The sequence below is a fragment of the Dermacentor silvarum genome, chromosome 3 (assembly GCF_013339745.2).
Source record: "Dermacentor silvarum isolate Dsil-2018 chromosome 3, BIME_Dsil_1.4, whole genome shotgun sequence".
Taxonomy (NCBI): domain Eukaryota; kingdom Metazoa; phylum Arthropoda; class Arachnida; order Ixodida; family Ixodidae; genus Dermacentor; species Dermacentor silvarum.
The window spans coordinates 86,428,045-86,440,203 of record NC_051156.1 but is presented as its reverse complement, the minus strand read 5'-3'; the positions used below and the strand labels follow the sequence as shown (position 1 = coordinate 86,440,203).

Here is a 12,159-nt window from a genome sequence, read left to right as displayed (position 1 = left end):
GGTCAAGAATTGAGCGGAATAGTCACAAAATCAAAATAATATAAAAATTGTACAAGCAGCTATAAATATATGTTATTAATACGTCAATCAATAAAGATAACGAAGAAACGCGGCTCACTAAACTATGTCTTTTGTGAAATTCGAGAAAAACATTAAAGAAAAGGTGCTAATTATATTGCCACTTAATAATGAAAATAATAAAGTAACAATATTAGGATTAGCATAGAGTATGTAACTGGATTTTTTTGTTTGTTTTTTTGTCTGGTCCCGGCAACAAACCAGAGACGTGCGTTGCTCTTCTGAGGGCCATCATGCGGTGGCTGAAGCCACGCTGTCGGTATTGCTCAGCCCAATAGCGGCACCTGCAAGAATTTACTTTTCATCGATGAGCGCAATCGGCCTTCAGTGTACGCTGCAACGAGTCCCGTTGCTCGCAAGTTGAGGTGCTCCCATGGCGAACGAGCAACCGAATTAGCCTAATCATCGTACAACGCGTATAGGTTATTGCACAATTTTGCATAACTCGGCTTTTCAGACAGCCACAATGAAGGAAGAAAGAACAATTGCATATCTGTTAAGGTTCAACGATGACGAAGCCAACAGGAAGAGCGAAGGGCGCCCACAAGGATCCCGCGACGAAAATTCGCGAGCAATTTGTCTTCAAAAGATGGAGCAGGAAAGACGAGGAAGCAATCGCTATCGCACGAGAAATTCGCGCCCTTTCGCGTCCGTTCTTTCACTTTCTTCGCTTCGGCACTTAATCTGTTCACGACAAGAAGCGGGGACGACGCGCGTCCGTCTGACCCTTAGTAAGACACGAGGGGAACGAAAACCCTGCCGAACAAGCCGGAACCTCGGCAAAACACGAACACACGCATGCACTGGGAGAGAGAGAGTGAGAGAGAAAGAGTCAGTTTCTTCCGAACTGTTGCAGAAAAGCTGTTCATCGCCCCGCGAATAAGCTAGCGCCGAGCGCTTCTCTGTAAATCACGGAGTCCTCGAGGCGTATACAGGCGTCCATCGCACCGCTCGGAAAATAACGGTACTGCGCTCGTGTCGCTGGGCGACCACACGCCCCGATGATTACACAACGACATCCGACGGCTTCGCTTCCGTCCTGCAGTGGTCTATGTATACGTATGCTTGCGCGTCAGCACAAAGACGCAAGTACCGCTTCACACCCGCGAGCTCGCGCCCCTTCTTTTGATCCCGAGCACCGCCCTGCTTGTATACAATGCGACTGAGGCGCATATGCTCACAATGGCAAGGTTCCGCCGCCGCTGCCGCCGCCTTGTCGTGCTTGCACCACCGTCGGCGATGTGGGCCGCCACTCGGCGCGTCGAGTAGCGGTCAGCGGGAGTTGATTACGAAGGCAGACACAAAGGTCGCAGTGACCGCGCCTCTTGGCGCTTCTTCGCCACGCCGCCGTGTCTCGCGGACGCGTGCCTTATATACGTGCCGTAGATATAGTTGCGCGCATCGTTGCCGAAGTGCCCGAGCCTGGTTCTACTACGTTATAGCGAGTTGTTCGCTATGGAGAGGTAGAGGCCTGCTCCGTTTTGATGAAGGAGTTAGAAGAAGCACGCGAATCTTAATAAACGCAATACATAATTAGTTCGTTCGGTTCAGTAATCTCACTTAACGCCGGCCTGTGGGATCCGGCACGCCCTACAAAACTTCGCGGTGTCGTTGGAAGACTTGGTGGTGGTTATCTCGCGATATCCGCTGACGAGAACCAAAAACACACTGCTTGATAAATATGTGGGTCTGCCGCGTATTTGCGAAAGCGCGCGCATCCTAGATTAACAGTGTGAAGGTATAGTGTCTGGTCGTGTATCTTCTTCAACAATAAGCAAGAGGACATCGCAGCAGCTTCATGTCCGAATCAAGCTGATGCTGCGACTCGCAGCACCAGTTTTTCTTTTTCTTTTTTTTTTTCTTTTTTTGCTCGGAAGAACGTATACCGAGCGGACCTGGTCGAGATTGTGAAAGGTTTAGGTTCATCTGCGCCGGTGTTTTTTTTTTTTAACATATGTTCTTTCTTTCATTGTTTTCTGTCCAGTCGCGGTGACTCACTGGTTATGTGACATCATTCGACTGAGTAGGAAGTCGCGAGTTCCTCGTCCAGGTCACATTGGCTGCATTGTGACTGGGGAATATCGCGAGAAAGCTCGCGTATACCCACCATTGAATCCACATTAAACTATGTCAGGTGGTCGAAATTATCCACTATGGCGTCTCTCATTGCGCGCGTGTTAATTGCTCTCACACGTGAAGTCTGATCAATCATAATCTATCTGTAATGTTCTCGCAGTTGTTGCTATCTGACCAAACTCGGAAAGTCGACGTGCGCTTCCTGGTTTAGCTGCCATCTGCGTACGTTCAGGAGAAGCAAAATGTAAGGCCAACGCGCTTCATGAACTTTTCTGATTATACTGTTGTGAAGGTATGCATACCCCCCCATCTCCACCCATAAAAAAAAACTGCAATATAATTGTTCGTAAGGGAAAATTCTAGCCAAATCGTGGAGTTGGACATGTAATTAGCGGAGCCGGCAGGCTAACGGCACAGAACATTTACGAATAAGACGCTTTGTGAACTCGCTCCATCATTTTCTTGGCGCGATACGCAACATTTCGTAGCTGGGTTCCGGCCAGCTCTTGTCAAAATCGTCCATATTTTATCTCCGCGTTCCGTATTTGACTGAGTCATACCGTCCCGAGTGTGGTATACGCAGATCCACGAGAAGCTTGCGAAGCTTGTAATGGGGCTGTTCAGCTAATTTATGTGCTTTTACTCATTCTCCATACTTTCTGAATGCGCGTCACCGCTGACATTTAAGAACTCTTTTCTCTTTCTTTGTTTTCTTCTAATGCGTATGACGCACCTATGCGCAGGTTGCCCTGCAACTAGAAAGCACTACAGTGAGCATTAGAAGCAGAGGCAGCGTTGCTGTACAAGACTATAGACTGGCGCAAACAGCTCGTGTGTCGCCCATGTAAGGTAATGCGTGATATATATATATATATATATATATATATATATATATATATATATATATATATATATATATATATATATAGCATTTCCATGTATATATGTCGATCATGAACAGAGAGGCTTGCAACGGTAAATGATGTTTTTGAAATCCTTAGACGGCACTGACCGTTCTTGGCTGGCCACTAGCAGAAGTGCCATTGCGGAGCTTGCACGGAATAAGAGCTAGAAAAAAAAATCTTGCAAGCATGGAATCAGCAGTACACCCTTACCATAGAGTTTTTTTTTTTTTTTTTTTTTTTTTTTTTTTTTTTTTTTTTTACAGAATGGTTACTAGAGGGACTGTGAGCGATATTGTATTATGGTACCTCGCATTGAGACACCCTATACATTGCATACGTGAACTGCAAGTGTGGCTGTTCAGCTTCCATGAGTTTGATGGTTAGGGCAGGGATTTGCCTAAACTTGGTCCTCTTGGCTTCAAGTGCCTTCGCGACTTTCCAAATCGATCGCATGTTCAACGAAATGGTGCGTTATAAGTTCAGCAATTCCCAACGCTTATGCGTTTGCACAAATACCTATATTGTTTTGCACGGTTTAGAATAGCATGCTTTGTTGTAAACTTACAAAAGATAAAGCGCAATAAATAACGTCGCAAAAAAACTTTCGACGCCGCAAGCGTGATTGTCATACAAAACCATGTATACTAGGATCATTCCGGCGATAGATGAACGATCCTCACGCCACGTTTTCCTCTATAGTAACTTTCGTAAGAAACTCTGTGACCCACACCAGGCGACCATTTGCAAGGGGCACCGCTTTCGAAGCGCATGCGCTGCGCTGCACGCAACAGTCGAGACGAGAGTGTGCGGAGAGAGCCGTTCCGTACGCGGTCAGTGCTGCGGGACGCGTCTCAATCGCGCGCTGAGGGAGGGAAAAAAAAACGAACGGTCCTGCGCGCTGGGCGTCCCGGGTTGCACACTCCGGTGCCAAAACCGCGGCGCCCCTTCGTCGAAACGAAACGGAACAACATCGGCGACGCACCTGCGCCCCGGGTGCAGACTCCCCTAATACGATAGCGCTCTCTGTGCGCGCGGCGTGTAATCAGAGGACAAAGGAAAACGTGGCGGCGGTTACGTTTGGTGCGCCGTTATTGTTTGCGCGGCCGCAGTGTATGCAGAATACACACGTACTCCTCTCCCCCCCCCCCTCCCCTTAGGTGAGCGGGCGGTGTTGCTGAAGGGAATTGGAAATTGGTGGTTCCGAGCTGCTGAGGGCGCCAATAAGGCGGGCCGATGCTGCTCAGGGGGCCACTTTCTGCGCAACCGTGTATGTGTGTTGGTGTGCAAGACCCGGGATTAACGGAAAAGATGACTTCATCGTGCGCTCGGCTCGAGGTGTGGTATAGTATAACAAAGCCAGCCGCACTTACGCGGGTGGAGAAAGAGAAGACCTTGCAGAGGGCCTCCAAACTGCGGTACAGTTGGCTTGGGCACGGCCATTATACAACGAACAACTGCTCGAACTATTGGAACGTCGCAACCCAGAACGGAATCCTGGACGTTGACAAATGTAACTTACAGCCAGCGGCTGAGAGCACTTATACATTTCGTGTCCCTGTGCGCCGTTTATAATCAAAGAAAGAACAAGTTTTAAAAATATGTTTGACTTATCGAATCGCGCAGTAGTCATGACACCTAGCTGCAGCTCGTGTCGCTTCTGGAATAGCGGGAGTATATATACGCCAATTTATACAGGTGCAAACGCTTTTTATTTAAGAGAAAAGACGCCCTGAACCGCGGCGATCAAAACACTCGGTCGTTTTCTTCGCGTCGTGTCGTGTAAAGCTAAAGCATGCCCGTGCGCACATCGCAGAACAAACAGTGCGCGCAGTGAACGCGGTTCTCTCTATGTGGCTAGCTGCTCTTGCGTTTTCCCGGAGAAGCTGTGTTCACTGTGTACTCGAGAGCATGTTCGGCGGCTTGAACGCACGTGTTAAGGGAGAAGGAAGACAGTTCTGTCTCAATGCCGATACTTGAACGCGTTTCATTCGGCGACGAGTTAATTAGCTCGGATCCGAGGAGGCGCCGGCGAACAGTCGAAGCTCTTTTTTTTTCCCAGCGACTCCACGCGGGGCTTCACGGTGGTGCTCGGACGATGTTGCTGCAACGTCGACTTCACCGCGCACACACTTGGCGAGTTTTCTTCTTCTTTCCATGTCACCGTTGGACTTCTGGCTTAGAAAGCACTGATTCGACCATCTTTAGAAGGAAATGAATAGTGGCGAATACTCTGACTCGAGTGTATATATATATATATATATATATATATATATATATATATACGTGTGGGTGCTTGTCTACAGACTGGTATTTTGGAATGTACAGAGAAATGAGCAGGGAGATTTGCCCTTTGATAAGACCTATAAATGGCAGCAGTACGTGTGCCCTGGAAGAACGCTATTCTCTCGGCACTTCTACAGAGACGCATGCGCTCTGCACAACAAGGGTCATAGCGATGCGCAATGACGACGCACCATAAAGGAGGCCCGGATACACACGAGGCGTTGACTTCCAATTACGTAACTTTGAGTGCAAACGCACAGATACGCTCCAACTTGATCCTTTGGCAAGCTGTACTCTCTCGGGACTGAGACTTTGTTTAGGCACAGGAAGAAAACCTTTTGATAAGCAGCAACCATGACAGCTGTGCGGCTGCCTGGAAAGCTATAGCTCGCAACCCGGCGCTTACGCGCTGTGGACACGATTTGTTAACAGTTCGTGTGTTCCTGGCGGACGTGAAGCCCAATGATGTAAATTAGCTTTTTAATATTTTGCCCTTGTTGCGTGGTATTTAATGACGTGGTGTGTCTGAAACTACCCAACGACGATTGCGAAATCGCTACGCAGAATTTCACAATTTACAATACCTTATATCTCCGTAAGGTGCACCCGAATTAGATTACATGGGACCGTATTCGGCGACGATTCTTTTCACTTTCCATTGCTCGTTTATGGTTTCATGGCAGCACGGCCAATGCTGCCCCCCAATGCTGCCCCCCGTATATGGCCAAGCGAAACAGGTTGACTGTGTTTGATTAAAAAATTAAGTTTCATTTAACTCGCAGCGACAGCAATTACTTACAAACAAGACGACAGAGTGGTGTATATATATTGAAAACGTGTTTCAGGTGCATATGGCGACTCTGTTTTTTTTTTTCTTCCTTCTCTCTCTCTCTTTTTTTTTCGCGTGGCTTATTCTCTCTTGTTTCTTGTCGCATATATCGTGGCCTCATATTTAATGCCATATCTTCCGAATAAAGTCAGACGTTAGAAGCTCTTTGGTCTGTCCATACGTCTCTCTTTGTCCGCGTGGTCCTCAAGTTTCTACCTTTGCAGTGCTGAAAATCACTAAAGCATGTGCGAACTATATAGGCCACGTTCAATTCTCATAGAACAATGCACTGAGCGCTTCCCTGCGACGACGACATTTGAAGCAACTACCGCCTTATCCACATCCGACTCAAATGCACCCTCGTGCCCCTTATTATTATTATTATTATTATTATTATTATTATTATTATTATTATTATTATTATTATTATTATTATTATTATTATTATTATTTGATTTGTACACATATACACACAAGGACACAAAGGGATTAAGGAGGGAGCAAGCTGACAACTGCCACCGAGAGGGGCACAACGCCTGCCTACTCCCATAGGAGGAAGGAATAGAGGAAATGAAAATATGAGAAAATAAAAGAGGAAATAAAGAAATGACGGAGACACAGACAGAACAAAACAAAAATACAAATAATGTCTATAAACGGGAGGCCAAATCAGTGTCCTTCAGAAAAGTTAGCAGGGCTCGATGGGCCTGGTCACGTCGAGCAGCGCTCCCCCTTGGAAATAGGCAATCGTCGAGGGTCGCACATTGCAGCCCCATAAGTCTATACTCCTTAATTAGTAATGATGTAGTGACATCTTTAAACACATGAGATGTTCATCGGCCCAAGCTTGTAACTTTTGTGAAAATTTCAGCCCATGCATTAAAAGGATACCGTCGAGTAATAGCTAAAACAACTACAGCTATACTTTTAATTAAGCTATAGGAGTTTGCATGCTGCTGCTGCGAACTGTGGCAAAATCAAATAAATGTACGCTGCAGCGCATCCCAATGCTTATATAAAGTGGTACGCGGAAGCCAAATGATGTGAAGCAGAAATCAGGTGACTCCGCACATGAGAAAGGGTGAAATATACGATGTCTGCTGCAAAGCAGTATAGTCGTGCGTGCAGGTGAGTGCAGCCTCCGTCATATTTGACATGAACACGCCTTCAGCTCCTTTTCGGTTTTTCCTGCGGCTGGTGCTCAAGACTTTTATATAATATAGCTGGGAACTCGGGATGCCCTGAAAGTGCTACAGCTTAAGGCGTCTTCCTTCCGAATCATTTGAGGTTTGCTCCTTATACGGCATCCGTCTGCTCAAATTCAGGCGCTATCGAGATGTGTCTTGATTGTTTGCGTTAAGTCAAGAGGCCACTGTACCGACAGTAGCGTGAAATGTATGGCCCACCGAAGCAGCCTAGACTGCGCGACACAAGCCAGGCTTCTACTGATATACGTGATGAGCAAGATAGGTGACCATGTTTGGGCTCGGCAAATAGGTGAAGAATCGGGCATTTCGCCCTGCACGCTATTTGAGAGATAAAATTTACGAAGAGGTCAGTGGTTAAGAGAACAGAGAGAGAGGGAGGGAAAATAAAGAGAGAAGCGGACGACAGGTGACAGCGAGGCCGCTTGATCGTTTCCCAGCCACACACACACACGACTAGCCCGCCTGCTTCAGAGGGGTGTGTGGAGGGCGGAAGGAAGAGGGGCACGATGTTGGCCCTCGCGGCGTTGTGTGCCCTCCGCTCCCGGTGCGCGGAAGGCTGTTATTACCGAGCGGTGCGACCACAACACAATACACCACCACACTGTGCATACTGCGGCCCAGCAGCGGCGTCGAAGGCAGCAACCGCAGAAGGTGACCGTTGCGGTGGGAGGCACGGTGAGCGGTGGAGAGAACGGTGAAGGGGGGTATACCGGTGGCGGGACGCCCCGTTCGGGCGCACGCGTCGTCGGTGCCAGCCATTCGCCGTGTAATGAAAAGGTTGCTGCGGCTGCTGCATGCACCGACGGGTCAGGGCAGCCTGCGGCGCTGACACCCGCCGACTCGATCGTGAGTCGGGGGTGGTTACGGTGCGGACGCTGCAGTTTCACGCGTGTGTCCCGACCACTGCTCGTTTTTTCGCGGTCTTCCACGTGGCCGCTTTGTTATGTAAGGGAATTAAGTTCACCCCTGTGTAGAAAATTGCATTAGCTGGCACTAACCCTATACCGAAGCCTTTTCTTGTCTGTACACCGTATAACGCATTAAGTTACGACAGAGCTCGCAATTTCGAAGACTGCCACGTTTCACGTCGCGCGTGGGTGGTAACAACGTGAGAATGTTGGTATTTACTGTCCGATGTTTCGACGAATACTCCCTCAATCGATCGAAACTTAGACGCTCCGCAAGGAATCGAAAGTATCCTCAGATTAAATTCGTATGCGAGAACACATTTTATAAGGAATTGCATGAGACTGCATTCGCAACTGCGGGCGTAGTCTAAAATCTACCTGTTGAAACGAGCTTCAAGCCAGTGCTGCAAATTCGAGTGAACCTTGTAACGCGAGAAGGTGTTTCGAGCTTCAGTAGGAGACCCGCGAAAGTCCGCAAGTGGGCTTCTCTGCGCATCTCGTTTGACTCAACCTAGATTTCGTACGTAGTTAGGAATTTAAGCGCGAGCGTATGAACGACCTGGTACCACTATCATCCCCCACCCCTCCCCTTCTTGCTTTTTACACGCGACCTTCATCTTCTACGTAGTTCTGCGTATCTGTGGTCGGCCATGTTGCGGAGAGCAACTAACGTGTGTGGGAAAGCCTGCTCACGGTATACCGTACATCTTTATTTCGCAAACGCTTAGCGGCAGAACGAAACGGAGGTTATGCGTACGGACTGGTACAGTACAGTCGGCCGTTTGCAAGCATCCTTAGTGGGTTGCGTTTACGTAAGCGGATCTTCCCGGCGTCATGTGCTTCGCACAGAAGGGTGTCAAACGCACCAGCGAGCTCTACACCGAAGCAAAACGGACACAGCGACCTATAGACGTCATCGTAAACACGGAAACGCGACTGCGGAAGCCGGAAATTGGGAAAAAGCCAAAACAAGAGCAAACACGGAAAGTACAGTGGGTGCTAGAAATAAACCTACCATCGTGACGTCAGAGCGATTGTCTGGGGCAGCGAGGCTCACGTATTGTGCTCTCTCTCTCTGTCTCTCTCTCTCTTTATATATATATATATATATACACGCCTTCCTCCTTTCTGCTTCCTTCTTCCTCGACACTGCCTGGCCGAGATCTGCATACAAAGCCAGTGTCCGCACCGTGGCTGCGGCTGAGATCGCCGCCCGGGGTCTTCCTTATCGGCGTCCCCCAGGCGAACCTCGCTAATCCGTAGGAGACGCGCGTTCGTGAGGACGCCAGTCCACGTGCCGCGCCAGTGGAGGAAGTGGGTTGCTCCCTCTTCCTCCCCACCGACCCACTCCTGAGGCCGCCGTTCCTTCCCTTATCAGGCGTCGTCTCCTATACACCGCTGCCTGCCGTGCTGCGGGCTCCACCGGTCATTGCCGTCGGCGCATCCATTCTTGGCCACCTTTTTGACGCGACGACGCCTTGTTGGCGCGTGCCTCGTGGTGTACTCCTTTTCTCTTGTTTGTCTTAATTTTGCTTAAGAGGTAAATCTTAAGAGGTAAATTCAGAGGTAAGTTTACAGTACAAACCGTAGGTCGTACGGGCCGATAACAAAGGCGGAATAAAGGTGAGAAAATAATGAGCATAGTGGTATCCGCCACCACACTGTTTCAAAGTCCATACAATATCTATCCACGTAGCCACCAATCGTTAGAAAGACGTTCTTCCTGCGTTTAAGTGGCTCCGGCTGGGCTTCTGTGTTCACCCACGTGCGTTCGAGACCGAATACGCGCTGCATGCAGCTAGCGCCGCGACCTTGGCATTGCTTTCGTGCGCCTAAACTGCGGCTCGGTGATGGATCGCTCGCGTAACTGGTTCACTCGCCAGCCAGCCGCATATAATGAGCGACGGTTTTCTTGCGTAGTTACTTGGGTTGTTGATAAACCATTGCCCACTCTCTCCCCTATATAGCGGCTTTCAGCGAAGGCCCATCGCTCACGGCGACAGAATGATCTACGCTCGCGCAGAGTTTTCATTCGCATTGGCACTTCTTAGATAACCGAACGAACTTACGAACACGACACGCGTTCTCTTCGTTTCCTTCACCTTGTTGTTATCGTTCCGACGACATGTGCGCGTTGTCGCCTCGTTCCCTGATGAAGTGCTTCACCAGTTGTATTTTGCGCTCTACACACGTCGTATTGATTAACGAGTGTTCAACTGCGGCTTCAACAATAATAATATTAGCGCAGAGATTTGCGGCAAAAGAAGGCTTCTAGCATGACACTCGGCTATAGACAAGCGGCTCCAGTAGGGTCGCCGTCTAATGTGCAAAAGTTTTCAATGCTTCTCTTCTCCTCATCATTCATCCCAACACTTTCACTCCCTTTCCCTCTAGTAATAAGTAGCAGACTATAGAACGCACCATCTCAGGTCGACCTCTCTTCCCTTCCTGTAAATGAAATTTCCCTCCTCCTAATAGCGTGCAGTAAAGTGTAGTGTTTGGGTAACTCTTTCTTTTGACATGGGGTCAAACCGCTCCAATTGTTTATCTTTCCGTAAATGATACGGAGAATCCTCGTGTGTCGTGACCGCTGAATATAGACCCGACCTATATATAGATTATCTGCCACCAGAGAAACCTTGTATTGCCCTTGACTGTATGCTCTGTGCCCATGTAAAGTTTGCTCGCTTTGTGTATATAGTGCCCCGATCTTTTCAAGCAACCAGATGAGCGAAGCTTCGGGAACCCGTATTTACAAACTTCTCCGTGTCCCCGCAGGTGTGGTTCCAGAACCGGCGCTCCAAAGAGCGCCGCATGAAGCAGCTGAGCACGCTGGGCGCCCGGCGCCACTTCTTCCGCAGCCCGAGGCGCGTCATGCGCTCCCTGCGGCCCGGCATGTCGCCGGACGGGCTCGACGACTCGCCCGAGATGGGACCCGGACCTCCCAGCTCCGCCTTCGGTTACTTCTCCGGTGAGCACCGCTATGATAACGCGCGCCTTCGTTGTTGTAGTGAATTAGAGTGAGTTTTAGCTGTGTGCCGTCTCGGCCGCAGATTGGCGCACGTAATACAGTATACACTGCGACTTGACCAACAGTTTCGGACGGAGAATTCGGCCCTGATGCGTATATGAGACGCACTGTATGTGTGTGGCCGAATAAGGCGTTGCGTTTAAAGCGAAAAACTTTCTTTGCGGAATAATGACGTTTAAAGTGACGCTTCATTAGCCATTCTTCCGGAATGGGTATGCGTGACTGTGACGTAATGGGCATAGAACCCTTAAGTGTATACGTGTCACACTTCTCTGCACCAAACACCTGTCATCACTATACTTCCTTCGTCAAGCTTTGCAGTATACGCGTATACATCGCAGTCGACCTCGTCACATCGCTGCCTATAGACGTCTTATCGTCGAGCTTTCCCGCTGTATATCTGCCCCCATCTTTTTATTGATAAAGGTTGAAGCAGTCTTCATTATATAGGTTGCCAGTTAGGCAATTGGAAGTGGCGATACTGAGTACTCGCTGAGAGTTACCATGCTCAAGAGCAAGAGACAAAACATCATATGGCTTACTGCTTCAGTGTGAATGCATTAAATAAACCTCCAACTGCCACCTATTTTGAAACGCTTGGCACGTATTTTCGGCGGTGGCCTTTGCTCTCAGCGAAATTCTAGAGGAAGGATAATCGACGAATACTGTGACACTGAACGCTTGTTGAATCTCCATCACCCGGTGCTCAGCATCTCAGCGTGTATATCGCAGAGTCTCTTCAATGGCCACATTCCAGGGCGTTGCAGTGTTTAAGCGGGAACCACAACCTATACCACCTTACTTGTCACGTTGCCAGCGTTTGCAGTATAGTGCATAGCTA

The 12,159-nt window shown here is 48.7% G+C and overlaps 1 protein-coding gene across 2 annotated transcripts in view; it reads left to right on the top strand.

Annotated features, from left to right (window-relative positions):
- Positions 1 to 12,159, top strand: part of LOC119445561 (LIM/homeobox protein Lhx5) — a 171,466-nt gene that overhangs the window by 145,977 nt on the left and 13,330 nt on the right. For both annotated transcript variants that reach the window (XM_049663404.1, XM_037709828.2), the window contains one exon: positions 11,066 to 11,258. In XM_049663404.1, coding sequence (XP_049519361.1) covers positions 11,066 to 11,258 — 193 coding nt within the window. The remainder of the gene's footprint in view (positions 1 to 11,065; positions 11,259 to 12,159) is intronic.